The 18,643-nt window shown below is 40.4% G+C and overlaps 2 protein-coding genes across 5 annotated transcripts in view; both read left to right on the top strand.

The window, feature by feature from the left end:
* znf385b (zinc finger protein 385B) overlaps positions 1–7,353 on the top strand; it is a 47,509-nt gene extending 40,156 nt beyond the window's left edge. For 2 of the 3 annotated variants that reach the window (XM_046404781.1, XM_046404780.1), the window contains 3 exons: positions 444–628; positions 1,158–1,253; positions 1,621–7,353. In XM_046404781.1, coding sequence (XP_046260737.1) covers positions 444–628; positions 1,158–1,253; positions 1,621–1,908 — 569 coding nt within the window. In that variant the 3' untranslated portion in view covers positions 1,909–7,353. The remainder of the gene's footprint in view (positions 1–443; positions 629–1,157; positions 1,254–1,620) is intronic. The other variant, XM_046404782.1, reaches the window with a different exon arrangement.
* A 2,400-nt stretch (positions 7,354–9,753) lies between these two features.
* LOC124067549 (solute carrier family 22 member 5-like) lies at positions 9,754–17,850 on the top strand. Of its 2 annotated transcripts, none has more exons than XM_046404985.1 (11): positions 9,754–10,235; positions 10,824–11,042; positions 11,935–12,038; positions 12,381–12,535; positions 12,910–13,081; positions 13,461–13,587; positions 13,667–13,767; positions 14,042–14,262; positions 14,790–14,972; positions 15,348–15,483; positions 17,158–17,850. In XM_046404985.1, exons 1-11 carry the CDS (start codon positions 10,026–10,028, stop codon positions 17,258–17,260), a joined length of 1,731 nt encoding a protein of 576 aa, XP_046260941.1. In that variant the 5' UTR covers positions 9,754–10,025; the 3' UTR covers positions 17,261–17,850. The 2 variants fall into 2 exon arrangements, with proteins under 2 accessions (XP_046260941.1, XP_046260940.1); XM_046404984.1 differs by having other exon boundaries at positions 10,821–11,042.
* Positions 17,851–18,643: the final 793 nt, after the last annotated feature.

Raw genomic sequence — 18,643 nt, 5'->3', positions numbered from 1 at the left:
TAGGACTAAGACTGCTCCAGCAACTGAGAACAATCCCAGAAGATAAACAATAATCAGACATGGGCATTATAAGGCTCATAATATGAAGCTGGTCAAGTCATTTAAAGGTTTCTAAGCAGCAGACAACTGTCATATCTCAGATTTTGGGCTATCCTTGAGTGCATGAACAATGAGAGATTTCAACACAGATTTCAACACAGTCCCTGCAGGTTGGTTTTCATAGAAATAAACTGAAACTAGTAAAGTCTTTAAACTGATGGATCATTTGAAAAACAAGCAGCAAGATTTGAAAGAATCTGTGAAAGGTTTGTGAAGGGGATGAAATATGAAGGAACCCAACATGAACATGGCTCTCGAGCTGCAATGCCATGTAACGCTGACAGATTATTTATCATTTTGTCTCTTATTTCAAAGCATTTGGTTTGTGCCTTCTCTGTTTGCAGGTTCAAAGCACAAGACGATGCTGGAGGCTCGGAGTGGCGCCGGGCCAATCAAGGCCTACCCTCGACCCGGAGCCAAGCTTAAGAACGGCAGCACCTCTGGACTGAAGGGCTCTGGCCTGCAGAACAAAACCTTCCACTGCCAGATCTGTGATGTCCATGTCAACTCTGAGATCCAACTTAAACAGGTAGAAACACGGCAGGGGCACACAGTGTAATAACACTGTGACTCTTCCATTCACAAGTACAAACAATTTCTTAGATAAAGTATCGGATAAGTTATTTGAGACCCTTGTGAGTCATCGGCTGTTTGCATCGTCACTACCAGATGTAGAGTCAGGCATCTGTAATTTTTGCATCTATACAATGCAATACATTGTGGGAGTGTACAGCTACATGTGATGGACGGCTCACTTTTTGTACATTGTAGAGTTGGAACTGTGTAGCAGATACATTTACAAGGTCAAAATTTCGATATTAAATGAGAGCCACAGAAGAATAAAATGATGTTAAAAACAGAAAAAGCAGCCAGATATTTTTCTGCTTCCAGCCTTTTTCTCCAAGTATTTAACTTTTTATTTTGGTTCTTCTGTCTCAGCAGGTAGTCTTGTTCTGTCTCCACCCTTTCCTGCCTTTGTTAATCTCCATAACTCAGCCAATGTGAGTCACAGGCTTCCTCTGTTTTCAGTGTGTCAGAATGTGTCGTTTTTGTTGCAGCACATCTCCAGCAGGAGGCATAAAGACAGAGTGGCAGGAAAACCCAGCAAACCCAAATACAGCCCTTATAACAAACAGCAGCGCAACTCACTCACTGTAAGTATCCCTCTTTCATTTCCCCTCAAATTTAAACTTACATTTGTTTTGTTGACATAAACCAATATGTACAGTCTTGTGCAGATCAGCAAATGCAGTATGTATGTGTGTATCATTAATCAATGCTAGATCAATGATGTCATGCCTGACTATAAAACAATTTTGAGTTGTCATTTTGTTTTCGAATTAATTGATACATTTATTTACTTTTCCACATTTCGTCTCCTTGTTTCCTTATCTGATTGTTTTCTCTCCTTTCCTCTTTTTTTCCCTCCTCTCTTTATTCTATTGTCTCTATTGCTTTCCTTGTTTCCTTTCCTTGTTTCCTCTCCTCTCCTCTTCTTGTTTCCACCCCTGTCATCCACAGAAGGAGTTAGTGAAGCCCTCCCTCTCTTCTTCCTTTCTGTCCACTCCCTTCTCTCCTCCGCCTTCCTCCCTCACCTCCACCATCTCACTCCCTCCCTCCTCTCTCTCCTCTCTCTCCTCTCTCTCCTCCCCCACCCTCCTCACGACCACCTCTTCGCCCCTCACTCCTGCCATCTCTCTTCATCCTCGCCCTCCAGCCACCTCGTCCCTCTTCACAGCCTCCTTCCTGCGACCAGCTCCTGGACCAATCAGAACAAGCCAAGGATCGATTCTCTTCGCACCCTACTGAAGGCAGTGTTGACTTTGTGGAGTTGAACCGCTAACCTTTGACCCCTGGCCTCCATTTTGTTGGAGCTACAGGGGCAGGAGAGTCCAGAAGAGACAAACTCTGCCATCATGACTGCAGGAATTCAAACCTGCAACCTTCTCACCTGACTGAAAGGGAACCTCCTTTTCCTCCTCCTTCTGTCTGGATCGGAAGTTTTCTTCCTCTCTGGTCCAACAATTCTCAGCTAATATGACAGCAACCTTTGATGATTTATCTAAACCAGAAATGGACTCGTCCCTTTAAATAAATCGCAGACCTGAAGCCAAACAGAATGGGGGGGTTCTCACTCATCCTGGATTTTACAGGGATGTTTTAATGTAGTCATGGATTTCTGGTCATGGAAAAATTACAGACTTGCCTAATAATTTGTGGAAAGCAATAAGTGGTCCAGAAAAACATCAGTATGCAGCTTTTTTTGTCACTATCATTTATCATTTTGATGCTCCAAATTCTGCTGATTCAACATCCAAAGCAAAGAAAATCTGTGAGATCTGTGAGATGTTCAACCTGTGCATTAAAACTTAGAGAATACTTAATTTTTTTTAGCCAAAAACAGTTCCCAAAGTACCTCATCATTTATAATGAAAGACTCTTTGTTGCAGACTGATTCTAAGGAAAATAAAGCTGGAGTTTGTTTTTCGCACATTTATTTGACTGCGATAACAAGAATCAGTACCAGCGTTGGTGAGGAACCAAACTCGACTGGCAGAATCTAAAAAGTCCTATCTAAAAATACCAGAATCTTCTCCTCGTAAAAATTCTCACAAATTAGCATGACAAAGACACATTGGTGCCAGTAGTTTGATGCATTTTAATGCAACTTGTGTTGAGCCCAGACATAGAGTTTTACAAGAAAGTTTGGACTTGGTTGTCAGAGTTCAGAGGGGTTTGGTTCTGTCCCAATAACTCTCTTCTGAACACAGGAGCCCTTCTTCCTCCTGCTGAAGGAACTAACCAGCAGAAACCTGATGTCAGAGACCTCAGCAGATGCCCTTCGTCATGAACAAATACAGATGTCTTCATATCAGCACCGGACTGTGATGTTACAGGACTCCTCCCTCAGATGTCCCTGCCTTCGTGTTCAACTTGTTCCTAGCATACAGCATCAGAGAGCAATTAAGCGGGAAAGGGGGAAAGGGGGAAAATGAAAATAAAAAACAAATGTGTGGTTAGCACTGTCGCCTCACAGCAAGAGGGTTCCAGGTTCAAATCCCAGTCTAGGAGTCTAGAGTTTGCATATTCTCACAGTGCAAGAGTGGGTTTTCTCCAGGTACTCCTGCTTCCTCCCACACACATGCACATTAGGTTAATTGGCTACTTTACATTGGCCCCAGGTGTGAGTGTGTGTGTATATGGTTGCCCGTCTTTGTGTGTCAACCCTCCAGTTAACCGTCGACCAGTTCAGGTTGAACCCTGCCTCTTGCCCTTGGTCAGCTGAGATAGGCTCCATCCCCCCGCGACCCTGACAGATATAACGGTATAGAAAATGAATGGATGGATGGCTTGCAAGCATATAATTTAATTTTTTTAAAAAAGGGTCAGTAATTTCAAAACAGCTGGACATTAGTTTTTAGTAAATGTTACTCACACAGCAGGAAATAGTGCATTTGTTGAGGACTGTTCAGCTTGACCTCCAAACAAATGAGTTTTGATAGTCTGGATCAACTGTTTCAACCAGTCTGATCACCTGACCCTACCCCAAGGACCACTGGTTGCTTGTTCTCCTCCTGCTGAGTCAACACACTGTATGTTTGGAACCAGAGTTTGAACTGCAGCAACGAATACGTGACCTCATCTTTTTGTCTGATATCCACACTTCTGCCTGTATCTGTTGTCGTCTCCACTGCCAGTGTGTTACAGACTCAGTCTGCACTCTGGACTGAGCTACTTCCTGGTTTTACAGTGAAAAGGGCCTTGGTGTGAACACTCTCAGATTTGTTTCAGTCAACCTTCATGCTGTCACTGGGTGTGACTAGAACTTCCTGGAGTTTAAAACATTCAAACAGGAACTTTTTAAGACTTTAACACTTCACTGGAACTTTTAAGAACCTGCAACAGCAAAGGAACATTTTCCTTAAATAAGCTTATTCACTTTCCATGAGCAAAAGAAAATGTTAACTTTTGTTGATTTGCTTTTTGTGTGCTCTAATACTTTATTTTACAGTGTATATTGTAAATATTTAACCAAAACATTTTCATGACTTTCAAACAACCACATGATGTGTCCTTCTGTCTGATACATTAGCCCAGAGACAGATATCTCAGCAGCTACTGGGCAGATTTGGATGAACCTTTTATATTAGGCTCCATTGCTTTTTCCTCCAGTGCCACCCTCAAGATAAACACCACATTTTTAGTTCCACTACCAGTATAGCTCTCAGACTAGTGAGACAATTAGCATGTTATGTGTGACAAAGTAGCTTCATTCTGAGCTTTTCACTGTATCTCAGTGTCTTTATCAGTCCATTGGGATGGCTTAGGTGCCTTCACATGGCCTACATGTTGAGCTTAATTGCAGGTGCTCATAAAAAGGGGGAGATGGTAAGCCCTTTCTCTGACTTCAGATATGAAGTAAATCTTTCTCCAGCCATCCACTGATTCCTGGGCCTTGACCTTTGACCTTTTCCCATCCGAGCTCTCTGTTTATCATTAATTCACCCTTGGGTTTTTTTCTCTTACAATTTAATGATGGTCAAGAATGAACAGGATCAGGATATCACTTTCCTATTGTGACTGAAGTGAACGCTACAGCCTCTATAGGGTGCTAGCATGGTCTATTTTGTGTAACAGGTATTAGATCTTTGTTGTGTATAGGCAGCACAGTGTATTGGAGAGGCACGGGTCGGGTGAGGTCTGGTCAACCTACAAGAAAACAGGTTCAGTCAGTGATGAAGCAGCATTCCAATAATCATTAATGACAAAAAGCATTGCATGGGATAGTCCACCATCCCATTTTATGTCACCCTCAGACGTAGCGAAGGACAGACAGAGTTCATGTCTTTGATGAAGGGTTACTTGTTTTGTTACTATTTAACAATTAAGAACACTGTTTGGAATTTGTGTGCTTATAGGAGCAGACAGCAGAATCAGCACCTGGGAGAGCACCGTCAGTATAATGCATAGAGTTCGAATCAGTTCTACTCGTTAGCAATTTGTGCAGATTTTTTGTGGGTCGGATGGTGTGGATTGTATTATTGGTATTGGTATTAAAAAACTCGGACGAAGATGGACAGTCAGTACACGTCATTTAGCTTTACTGTTTTTTTACTTTAACACTGTAACTGACCACGCTGCTGCATTTCCATGTGTGCTTACATGTGACAGGTCTAGGAAAATAGGGGTCCCCCAGAAGCCCCTGGTGGTCTTGGTCTGGTGTTCTCAAGCTAATATCATTGCTAGCAGATAGCTTTCATTAGTATTTTTAGAATTTCAAATAATAACTTCAAAATCATCAGGTGGTTGTTTGGCATTCATGAAAAGGGCTTCACAGAACCAGGAGAAACCATAGAAAACTTCACAAAAAAGTGAAGATGAGATGTAAAAGCTTCTCCTCCCTGGTGATGTAATAAGTCCAGTCAGTCTCTTCATCTCCTGATTGCGAAGGCCCAGCAATGTGAACCAATCAGCTTTTTACCTGAGGGAACGACATTTGTTCTACTCTGTGATCAGTTGAAAGGGAGCTGAATCTGCCATTATTTATTTTATTTTATTATTATTATTATTATTATTTATTTAATTTTTTTTAATCTGAAGTTCATGTTTTATTCACAGCTGGTATGCAGCCATTAATCAAAATCAAAATCCTCAAAATGAATGCATGGCCAAAAAAATTGCAAACCCCATTGTTCAGCAGGGGTTGTTTTTTTGTTGCAAAGGTTGCACTTAAAAAATAAAAAAATGTCAGCATTTCCACAGCTGCTGTTTTTGTAAATATCAAAAAATATATATTTAAGTGCAGTTATTTAAATGTTAAAATACTGTTCAAAGCACTTTTCAGAACTTTAATTTAATTGTTGTATGATTCATTGGCAAAACATTTACAAAGGTCATGCAAAAGTAATAATTTAATCGTTTTCAAACAATGATGTCTGAAATATATGCTGGTATTTCCTACCACAAGGTTTCCACTCAAACATTTTGGGGCTGAAAGCTTCAAAGCGAGGAGCTCTGTAAAGCTCTCAGTGGCCGACTTCACCATCATTCAGTAGTGAGAGTGACTTTTCTATGGTTTCAAACGGTCCATATTTTCCTGTCTGTCTTCCTGCCTCCTCCTGAATAACTTGAAACATCTCAGTCTTCCAATAATGAACAAACAGGTTAAGGACATTATGTGTGTGTGTGTGTGTTTATCTATGCAGTATTTGGTCTCATGGTGCAGTAACCTTATCTTATCAACATGCAACTTGTAAAAAGAAGACAAAGTGTCAAATTCATGTTGATGATGCTGATTAACCTCTGCTAAGGCTGTTGATAGCAGCTTGTTGAAAATAAGCTCTGAGCTGTTCGGCTAAACTTCTCCTCTGTCTGATGATGTCATCATGATGCAATAATGTACAGATCAGCAGCTGCTTTTCTAGTCGCTTTGCTTCTTTACTGGCAATATTGAGGCCTGAGAGTCGTGATACTGGGGCCCAATTGCAATACTGGAATTAAACATACGCAGATGTTTAAGTTGTTTGAATTGAATCTTTGTTTCTGGTTGACATAATATAAACTTGTCATTTTTGTTCATACAGCTGTAATGTTTTTGTTGAAAACTGAGATTGTGTGTGTGTGTGTGTGTGTGTGTTTGTGTGCGCGCGCGCTTGGCTGTGTGTGCATTATCGCCGTGCTTGGACTGGACGTGTACCAATAACATTTAAAGATTTGCTTCCAAAATACAGTCTAATTTTCCATTAACCCAGAGAACATACACAAGTTTTTACCAAATATAATAAATAAATAGATTGCATTTTAAACTACAGTAGCACATTAGACTCAGCTTTCTAAGTCTAAAAAAAAGCAAAGTCCACATTTAATCAATCCAACCCGTCCTCACTATTCAGACTTTTCAGAGATCATCCTGTATAGAGATTGATCAATGTCTTACACAGGATTGTCTAGACATTGATTAAACAGGAGTTCAGAGTTGAAAAGAGACAGACATTTTGTTTAGATTTCAGCTGAGAACAGCAGTGTTGAATCATCCTCAGACATGTTAAAAAGTAACACTTCTTGTTTCAGAGAGCCTCTGTCTACTTCTTTATGTGTAGTATTTTTTCTCTGAGCTTTTTTTAATGATGATGATGACCATGATGCAAATATGCAAACATATACAAACTTGTTAGGTTGACCATTTGTGTTCTTATAATTTCATTTCTGTAATTTTCTTTTATTTGTTTTCTATTAAAAAACTGCTGAACATCAGTTATGTATTCTTTCTAAATAAAATATTAGATCAGTTGATTTAAACTTGATTAGGCTCATTAGACCCTAAAGACCCCAAATGCCACTTTAAGACCTCAGTGAGAAACCTCTACTAGTCTCAAGTAACACAGAATCTCATGAAAACATCAAAATTCTCATATATCCTCATCGAGCCCCATGAGTTTCATGAACGGTAACAAGATTCTCATATGACCCAAAAGGCTTCTATTTTACCATGATAACATGATAATAAAAATAATGATAATTTCCTGTACAACACACCTAAAAACACATGAATGTCAGAGGGTTCAGAAGAGCTGCAGCAATTAAAACTGAAACGTCCAACCAGCTGCAGAAACTGTTATTTCTGACCTTATCCTCTTCAATGAAAAGTGTTTCCTCCCTGATATATTTATGATTAACACAGTATCATGTTGAAAACATGTTGCACACACGGCCTTGAAAGATAGTGCAGTGAGTCCTGATGGGAAACTGCTCACTCTCATCCTCCTACTACGTCTTCTAGTTGTTCAGAATCTGGACTGTCCTTTGTTGTTTTGGTTTTGGACCACATCTAGTTCCAGGACATCAGACATCAGACTGAATATTTATTTAAGTTGAAAGCTCCAAGAAACTCAAAGTGAGATTTTTTTAAATTTATTTTGGTATATCAGCAAAAGTCTTTGTACGCAGCCTCAAGATAATGAAAAAGTAAAAAAAGATCCCTTAGTCATTGTAACCTGAACAAACTGGTTCCACTGAGGCCACAGGACGGGCATGAGAGACAGAGAAAGCTGGAATGAACTGGAAGACCTTAACTGGTTTGATCATTTGCTACATACTCTCATACTATGCCTGCTCCTGCTCTGTGGCACAAAATGATCAGGTCAGGTAAAATCTGACAATGGGTCTAATATAAGGAAAAAATAACCATGAATATCTTTCTTCAAATCTGTAAAAGTAAACAATTTACAGTAGACTGGCATTCTCAAAGCATGGTGAGAATTATGTTTTTTACCTTATGTGCACAAAAAGATCTGAGCCTCAATACATGATTCTCACGGGCATATCCGATCCCTCAGAAACACATTTATTGGAACCAACAATGTAGGTTAAAGCTCTATACATAAGTCAAGTGTTGTGTAAATTGTAAACAATACGTAAGTGCAAAGAAAAATGAAATTCTGTAAAGGGGAGATGTTGGTTGTATCCAGGCAGATCGTGATTGATCTACAATATTTCCTGCCTGTTTATTGACTGTTGACATGCATGTTTAGGTGCTGAATGGAGATTTTCTCTGATGTCCTGACTATCCATGGTAGTCTGTTTCTGTGCTGTTGATCCAACAGTGATGGATGAACAGAGGACATCAGCAGGAACAGGCAGGCTATTTCCACAGCTGGGCCTTGCCAGTGTCCATTATGGACACCAAGTCCTGGGAGACGTGGTTTCCACTGGGGACACAGTGTTGTTGAGTATGGTGAATGGGGGGGGCAGTCTTGGGCAGCACTCGTCCTGAGGTCTACTGTCAAAACATTTTTTTCCATTTAAGCCCAGGTTATGAGATATTTTAATCTGATCCCTCAGAATAGTTTTCATTTCCTGTAGTAGATTTTTTTTTCTTGTAAACAAATAAAAAACAAAAAAACAGTTTCCTAATTATTTTATGAACCTGACTTTGCATAGCATTATGTTATGATGTGCTTCCAAAACAAACTAAAAAGCTAAACAACTCATTTTGTTATAGTGCCAAAAGGTTTTAGAGATCAGCAGATAATGGAAGGGTGACTGATGCCACGCTGCATGCACAGTATCCAAAATGTGTGTGTGTGCGAGAGAGAGAGAGGGAGAGAGAGAGAGAGAGAGAGGCAAAAATAATGTTACGATAGATACCTGAACTGTTTTTCAACCTGGACAACATTCTTTAAGGTACACATTTTTCAGTGATTAAAGTCATGGACATGAAGAGTTTGAAAACCACATGTGAATGTATGTGAAATGTTGTTTTACATAAATTTATATGATATTTATATTTATATGAGAGTGTTGGGTGTTTCAAGTTTTTAAAAATGATATTTTCCATCTTGGAATTTTTTTATTCATACAGATTTTAGTACCAATCTTATTTGTCAAATTTCATGTCCTCACCAAGACGTTTTACTTCATTTTGTTCAAGTACTTTTTAAAATGGACACAATGTTTTGTGGAAGTTTGTTTTTTCCTAACATGAGGAGTTGCTACAAGTAGTTGTAATATGAGCACAGACATCTGAGAGGAGGAGGAGGAGGAGGAGCAGGAGAAGGAGGAGGAGAGGTGGAGTTCTTCTATCTTGCCTGGGATAAAGGAGGTGTTACGTCCCAGAGGGATCCTATAGAGAGAAGCAGACACTGCTGCAACAGTATTTTTATTCAGAGAGACAAAATATTTGTACTTACTGCAGTATGTACAGGTGGAAGATTTGAATATTTAGTTATTGTGTAATAACAGAATGCATTTGTACTTATTGCTGTAATATTGCCAATATACTGGTAGTTTTCAGATCTACTGTAATAACAGCACTGTGGCAGAGTGGTAATATTTTTAATGTTGTTCTAAATTTAGTTGTAGTTTTAGTCAACCTAACTGTAATAGTTGCTCAGCTGGTACTGATTGTGCAGAATAAGTACAGTAAAATGCAGAACTATGAGGAGTCTGTGGCGTTTCTGGGGACCTGGGGCCAGTTCCAGAGGAGAGTCTTCTTCCTGCTCTGTCTCACAAGCGTTCCATGTGGATACAACATCTTATCCGTCATCTTCCTGCTGGCCAGCCCACCCCACCACTGCTACATCCCCACCCAGAGCAACCTGACCCAGGACTGGATCCAGGCCAGCATCCCAGTACAGGTCAGAACCAGAAAGAAATGGATCCAGTCTTGTTCAGGCTAAATGATTCTGAAACTAGCCAACTGAAGTGAGCTTAAGTGAGAAAAAAAAATACACTTGACAATTAAGACTATTATTTCATCATCATTCTCTAATCAAAGAATTAACTATTTTAAAATGCAATCAAAATATTTTCCCCACTAAGAATTTGAATTGAATTCGTCATTAACAAACAAGTCCTATAAAATACATTAATGGTCCATGCCCTTCATGACACATCATCTTTTTATCTGATGTCACTGTCAGCAGGACGACGGCTTTCAAAGATGTTGATCTAGTTTGATAGTTAGCAAAGTGGCAAAATGTGACTAATAAATACTCAAAACTCTCCTCACTTCAATAGAGAGTACTTAAGTAAATGCAAATATATTGATATGCAGTCATCTTAAATGCAGTTTCTGTATATTGTACTACACGGTTTTGCATAATCTGCATGCAGGTTGGATTTGGTCTGCTTTGAACTGGTTTGCTCAGGTGCTGTCCGCCTCCCCAGACCGTTGTTGCGGTTAAAAACAATGATTGATAACGTCAATGTGTCCTGTTCAGCAGGTGGAAGGGCAGATGGAGATGAGCAGTTGTAGCCGGTATGAGCTGGATCTGGTGCAAAACCTGTCTGCCCTCGGAACCAAACCCACACTGGAAATGGTCCACAACCTGTCTGCACTGGGATCAAGCCCGGAGATCCTCCTCTTCAGTCTGAAGCAGGAGAGCTGTAAAGATGGGTGGACCTACAGTACTGAGTACTTTCAGTCTACTGCGGTCACTGAGGTACCCTTTCTTTCAAACTATTTTTGATTATTTACAACGCTTGACCCCCTCATCCCCATCGACCTCGTGTTACTCATTAGACTCTAGCATGTTAAATAAAGATCCAGCCCTGACAGAACAACTTTTCCTTTTTAAACACTGAGGGGTCGTGACCTCTCTCAGTGGCCACCAATCATTGACTGCATTAAGCTGCCTTGAGAAACTGGAAATGACTGGATTGGGGTTTTCTTCATCTGTGTGACTTAACTCTGCTGTACAACAACTGCATGACTGAACTTTATTTGAAATGTAATTTAATGGATTATATGAAATTTCATTTTAAATTCCATTTTGAGAAGAGAAGGTGTGTGTTCTACTATATATACTTATAATATAATAAAGAACTCAAAATATAATAAAGAACTAAAACCAGCTGACAACTCACATTCAAACCTGCAGGAAATTTAGTGTCACCATTTAAATTAACCTCTACCAACTGGAGGCCCCAGCTGGTGGGAGGGTAGATTTGCCTTATTTTGATGCATTCCACAGTTTCTCGATCAGGTTGAGATCTGGTGAATCTACAGGTTATTGTTGTGGCACTTGACACATTCTTGAGCTGTTTTCGAAATGTGACGGAGTACATTGTCCAGCTGGGGGGCTGCTGCTGACTGGACGTGCTATTGCCATGGGGTGGGGTGGAGGGTGGGGGTGTATTTGTTTGGTCTGCAGTGGTTAAATGGGTGGTGTGTGTCAAAGATTTCCTCACAGAACATTGCATCTTACTCACTTCACCTGTCAGTGGTTTTAATGTTGTAACTGAGCTGATTGGTGTATACGTATATATACACGCATACACGAGTGTGTGTGTTTCATTCTTTATGAAGAATCCTCTTTGTACCTTGTCTTCCAGTTTAACCTGGTGTGTAGCGACCAGTGGAAACAGCCTCTGACTTCTCTTGTATACTTTATGGGAGGACTCTGTGGATGCTTCATATCTGGGCAGCTCTCTGACCGGTACTTTTCACTTTCAGTTAAAACTGTTTCCCATAGCTGCTACAGAGTTAGCAGAAGTAGTATGTCCAGTATCTGTCATCTAACCAAGCATTTACCAAAGAGATGAGGGTCTGCTACACTTCATGGAAAAAAAAGTATATGGCAAATACTGGCAAATTTCAAGGTTTATGTAGCCAAAACATAAAACTCTCGTGGTTTGCCATTATCTTCAGTGACCACCATGCTCTCTTCCAACAATATTTTTATACTTCATTGTCTCCCTTCATTTACATTAATATCTGAACAGACGACCACATATGTTGATGTTATGGCTGACACCGCTCTGTTGTATTTGCACTTCAGGTTTGGCAGGAAGCCTGTACTGTTCAGCAGCATTGCTATCCTTAGCGTCTTCAGCGCCGCTGTGGCCTTCGCTCCTTCCTGGCCCATCTTCATGGTGCTCTTCTTCGTGATGGGGATGGGTCAGATTGCCAGCTACATAGCTGTGTTTGTTCTGGGTATGGGTTTTTCATTTTCATGATATTGTGACTGCTGAGTTTTATTCTCATCTTCACTGGTACTGTGATTGGAGTCTCTTTGTATATACAAAGTCAGTGTTTTCAACCCCCCCCCCCCCCCCCCCCCCCCCCAAATATCTTTACAATAAAGTGAAAAGACAAGTTTTGTTTTGTATTGCTGATGAGGGAAAGTGTCTTTTGTTTTTGAAAATGCTGGTGAGTGATTGTAAAGTTGTTTGCTTTTCACAGGATTATGTTTTCCTACTTATAAAGCTGTTTTATTTTATTATTTATTTTAATCTGACACCAGATATAGGAATATAAAAAGGTCCATAGGGGCACTTGATATAATTTAAACATGTTTTTTTTCACAGGTTCAGAGATCCTGAATGGTTGGACCAGAGTTTTCTTCTCCAACATGTGCTTGCCTTTTGCCTATGTGTTTGGTATGATGCTGCTCCCTGGCACTGCCCACCTGGTCAGAAACTGGAGACATTTGTCACTGATCATGGCTGTGCCAGGCCTGGCCTGTATCCCCCTCTGGTGGTAAGAAGATCACAGTACACTATCCAGATGTACCTACATCTTGTGTACTGCTGATATATGGCAGGTGAAAGGATGAAATATATCTGAGTGTTGTTGGAATGGAATGATATCTCTCATAAGTGATTTGATTTTGGACCTGGGTGTATTACATGCAAAAAAACTTATCTAGGCCATGTTCAGACAGACTAAAGAACTGAATCAATAAAAACTTTGTTTTATGAGAACCACATACAGCTACTACCTACCTTATGATGAAACAGTTGTTGGCATGATGAACCCGGTTGATCTAAGCTTCTTTCCCAATTGCCACCAAAACATTTTCAACTAATAAATTATGGAGTAACCTGTATATTTTTGTGTCTACCTGTCTGTCCACCAGGCTTGTTCCAGAGTCTCCTCGCTGGTTGGTTTCCCATGGCCGTCTGCAGGAAGCAGAACTCCTGCTGAGGTCGGCAGCCCTGGAGAATCGAGTGGAAGCACCACGTGTCGTCTTTGTGTCAGCTAGTGTAAGGACCTCTAGTCTCAGTCTCATACTACACACTGAAGGACAGATGTTGTTCTACTGCAGTTTCTGTCTCTGAACAGGCTGAAAAAGCAACAAGCCAGAAGACAGAGTCCCTCGGCTTCCTGGACCTGCTGAGGACCACAAACATTCGAAAAATCACACTTATGCTGTGGCTTATGTGGTGAGTTAAAGTACTTTTACACTGCAAGATTTTTCTCTGCAATTCAGAAACTTTTCTTCTTTACAGTTGCTGGTGCTGCCAATAGCACAGTCCTTTTTTGTCCACCCAGAGCAAGAGACTGTATCTAAATAAATAGTTGTCCTCTTCCAATTTAGTGTGGATGTTTATTGTGATCTGTGTGATAAACACTTTAGTTTTTAATGACCTCATGAACTTTCCCCTGACAGCATTTTTGGTGCTATTACTGATGAATCTTGTTTCTTTTTGCTTGCAGGTTTTCTTTGAGTGTAAGCTACTTTGGCCTGTCATTCAACATGTCTAGTCTCTATGGTAACCCCTTCCTAAACTACTTCCTGGTGACGGTTGTTGAGCTCCCAGCTTACACAGCCAGCTGGTTAGCGGCACGCTATCTTCCACGTCGTCTATCCTTTATCTGCTTCACCTTGCTGGGGTCCCTAGCTCTGCTCCTCATCCAGCTCACTCTGAGCCTGCACAGTGAGTAAGACTAGCACAAGCTAGCTCACATCCACTGCAGTTACATATTTACCTCCAAAATCCAAAGGTAGAAAAGCAGTTTCTCATTTGTAGACAGTGATCTGCCATGAAGTGGATATTGTGATTAGATAGCTTTGGGTAACTAGCAAAAGCTAACTATATGAGTCTTGCTTAAGCTTTCAAAGACAAGTGGCAGTGAAATTACTCGTTAACATTTGGAAAAGATCCACAGTGATATTGTGCACATACTTAACAAGTGGTGCAAAAACAATCTTTGTATTTGGTTCAAACTTTTTTGTGCAAATGCCTTTCTTTTACAATCACAAGCACACCACAAATTAGGAAACTGAAAGCCTATTAGGCCTCTTGTGCCTAGCTGTGGTATAATCAGGCAGTTTCTTTTAGGAGTTTCTATTAGGGGGAGGGGTTTAGTAAACAGTCAGTTGCTTCATAGTGGTCCAGTGCTTCAGATGTGCCTCATTTCCCCCTTCATTAGCTTAAAGCCCTCCTTCTCCCCCTCCCTGCAGGTCATCCAGCTTTCACCTTGTCCCTAGTGCTGCTGGGTAAATTTGGCATTCTGGCTGGCAGCTCAGTGTTGTATATGTTCACTGGTGAACTGTGTCCCACAGTCATCAGGAACACAGCAATGTCATCCAGTGCCACATTCTCCAGAGTGGGGTCCTCTGTTTCTCCATACCTGCTGCAGCTAGGTGAGACCTTTCACGTCGTGCAGCATACCGTCGTCAGTGAATTGTTTATGATGCCTTCAGTCTAACACATATAAGCCCTCACACTTAAGCCACCTACACTTGAAGTCATTTAGCAGCCTACATGATTAGAAGGGGATGGTGAGGCGAGGGGAATTCAGCTCGTCACAGTCTGCTAACTCACTTCTAGATGTAACTCAATTCTGCTCATTCTCTGTGTGTGATTTGAGGGTTATGTTATTTAGAAATGACCCAGAGGTGCCTTCAGTTGAACCTATTGATACAGATAGTTTTATCTGGTGAGGTTTTGAGATATCTATCTGAAAAATCTGTTTTTGGAGTTTGGATTAATTTCATCTGGTCCGTTTTTGTCTCCAGCTGTGCTCTATCAGTTCCTGCCGTGGATTGTCGTGGGTTCTCTATCACTGCTCAGTGTTGTGCTCTGTGTCTTCCTGCCTGAGACATTCAGACAGCCGCTGCCCGACACGATCCAGCAGATGGCGCTGGCACAGCGGTCAGTGTGCACAGTCACATTACACAGCTGAGTGTAATGGAGGGGGTTATTCTGTTTGTCCACAGGGAGGTTTGGTCCACTTTTATCCCAGCAAGCCATTAACACTTGTATTTTTAATTGCTGCTGCCTCAGGGAATAACCACATTTTTGTGGTCCTGCCCTGTAGCATGGTCTACCATGACCAACCTCAGACCTCCTCTATTAAACTAAAGCAGCGTCTTACTTTAAATGGTTGACTCAACACTGTGGCTCTGCTGGTTACTACAGACGAAGTGTGGGTACTTAAAGATATCAACCTTATTTTTCAGCACACTGATAAAACATGTTCAGTGCATGCATGAACAAATCTTTATCAACAAATTTTTACACTGAACTGAATAGATAGATAGATAGATAGATAGATAGATATACTTTATTGATCCCAGGCTGGGAAATTGCAGTGCAGCAGCAGCAATACACACAACACGCTAAACAAAATGTTAAAAATAGCAAAATAAAAAGTGACATATATGAAATATATATACAAGGCAATATAAAAAAAAAGTATATATACAACAGTAAACAGTGTAATGTAAAAAAAAATAAAGTAGAGGTAGAGTGTAAGGTGCCAGTAGAATGTAAAGTGAGTGAGTAAAACATATAAAGTGCCTAGTGACTGTACGTTATGACCAGAGTTTAGCTGTTATTGTACAGTGTGATGGCATGTGGCAGGAAAGATTTCCTGTATCTGTCCCTTCGACAGTGGAGGTGTAGCAGCCTGTGGGAGAAGGTGCTTCACTGTCTGTGATCTCAGGATCTCAGCTTCCTCAGGAAATAGAGTCTGCTCATCCCCTTCTTGTACACAGCCTGGGTGTTAGAAGTCCAGCCCAGTCTATTGCTGATCACCACGCCCAGGTATCTGTAGTCCTCCACCTCCTCCACCACCTCCCACCTGATCCGTAGTGGCTGAGAAGGCGTCCTCTTCCTCCTGAAATCAATCACCATCTCTTTGGTCTTGTTGACATTCAGTCCCAGGTGATTCTGCTCGGACCACTCTACAAAGTTGTCCACCAGTGTCCTGTACTCTCCCTCCTCTCCCTCTCTAATACACCCGACAACAGCTGAGTCATCAGAAAACTTCTGCAGGTGACATGACTCAGAGTTGTACTGAAAGTCAGTGGTGTATAAGGTGAAATGGAAGGGAGAAAGCACAGTTCCCTGTGGAGCTCCTACATCACTGACCACCACATCAGACAGGATGTCGCCCAGCCGGACAAACTGTGGCCTGCCTGTCAAGTAGTCAGTAATCCAGGAGATCCTTGCATCGTCAACACCCATCACCCGCAGCTTCTCACCTAGTAGCAGAGGTTGAATGGTGTTTAAAGCACTGGAGAAATCAAAGAATGTGATCCTCACGGTGCCTTTACCTTGACATGCTGCTCTGTGTAGTAACACAAGAACGGAGACAGTAGCTGTAAATGAAGACTCAGAAGTTACAGAGAAAAAGTAATATATCAAAAATATAGACTTAAGGAAAAGGAAAGGAAAGGAAAATTAACAATTAGAGCCACATATCCATTACAAAAGTTTATTTAAAATATAGATAAAGATATTCAACGTAGACTTGATAATAGCATGAATAAACATTTTGTAAATGCAGTTTGAATAATGCAGCACTGCTCATCTGGCTTCCAGGTTCAGGTGGCCATGGGCCTCCGGGACTTCTACAAAGGATGATGGGAAATCAGCTAAAGACCAGACTACTGCACCTGAGATCATCTGCACAACTCATCTATAAAGCTCCCGAACACACACAAATGAAACGAACAAAACCATGGATGGACTGAAAACTGGTTAAAGAACACCTAAACAATGTTCTATTTGATCAATTTCATTTGATTCTATTCTGTCAGGATGATGATGTTGTTTTCTCTGTCCCTGAGGTGTCACAATTGTGAACGCGGACCTCCAGAGCCTCTAGTGATGCATTCACTGACACCATATGAATAGTAGCAACAGTTTATTGTCTTTCTGTACAGCAGGAACAGAATACTGTGCAATGGTGATATATAGCCAAAGGAAAAAATGAAGTCAACAAAACTTTAGAAGGGACATTTAGTAGTTTACTTTGCTTGCTGTAGATTGAGTTTACTGTGATTCCTCTCAAGGATTAAAATATTGATAGAATATTGCATTTGATGTGATATTCAGTTTTTATTTGTGTATATAAAGAATGTATGATTTGTTTCTTCTGGTAAAATGAGGATAAACATATGGTATTTATTTTGATGTAATGAATAAATTCATAAAGCAAACTAAGAGTCAGAGTACTAACTCATAACTGGCATGATTGTCTATTTAAATAATAAAGATTCTGTATAGTTATAACTTTAACAGTTATGGACATGATGTTTTCATATAAAAACCTTTTTTTTTTTTTTATTTGAACATGAATCTGATCCTGAACATTAGGGCACATGAACTCCTCAATGGTCTGAACGGGATGGGGCGTGGCCTGTTTGCATGTAGTTCCGCCCCCGAATAGCAGACTGCGGATTTATAAAGCTAAAAGTATTTTACCAAAAAAGAGAAAATCGGGCCTTCAAAATAAAAGTATGGAAACCATCTGGCCATCTGGACCAAAGTCCAGCTTGTGCAGTGGTGGCATAACGAGACATTTTTGCCTTTTCCCCATACCTGGGGGATAACCTCTCTTTAAAGCTGTACTTTCCTGGTAGAATTAGATCCTTTAATAAGCCCACACCATCACCCCCACAAGTGGGCATGAGATTATCCATATTTTATCACGTCCTGTTAAAACCAACATTGTCTGGATGGAAAGCAAAAAAAGGCCAAACTGTAAATGGTTACACAGGTAAGTTGGCCCCCAAAACATCCTGCAGTCTTTCTATACTCACATGCATTGGGTCAAAATTTTAATTTGTCAAATTTCTCGCCTATCCAGTGAAATATCTGATTGATTTTTCCTCTAGTGCAAACATGAGGTTGAAATCTGTGGTTCAGTGCGAGATGTCTCTAACACGGTTAGATGGATTATTATTTTGCTATATTTATTATTATATTATCTATTATTATTTTGCTGTGACTACTTATGTACAATTTCAAGGACTTTTTCTTGCAAACAAATATTTAAGTATTTAAATATTAGTCTATTTAAATA

This window comes from Scatophagus argus, chromosome 11 (assembly GCF_020382885.2).
Source record: "Scatophagus argus isolate fScaArg1 chromosome 11, fScaArg1.pri, whole genome shotgun sequence".
Taxonomy (NCBI): domain Eukaryota; kingdom Metazoa; phylum Chordata; class Actinopteri; family Scatophagidae; genus Scatophagus; species Scatophagus argus.
This window is presented reverse-complemented; position numbering and strand designations above follow the sequence as displayed.

Coding starts and splice junctions, on each gene's coding strand:
- LOC124067549 (XM_046404984.1), top strand. CDS start 10,026: ATGCAGAACTATGAGGAGTCTGTGGCGTTTCTGGGGACCTGGGGCCAG. Junction 10,236..10,820: donor AGGCCAGCATCCCAGTACAG/GTCAGAACCAGA, acceptor TGTCCTGTTCAG/CAGGTGGAAGGGCAGATGGA. Junction 11,043..11,934: donor AGTCTACTGCGGTCACTGAG/GTACCCTTTCTT, acceptor CTTGTCTTCCAG/TTTAACCTGGTGTGTAGCGA.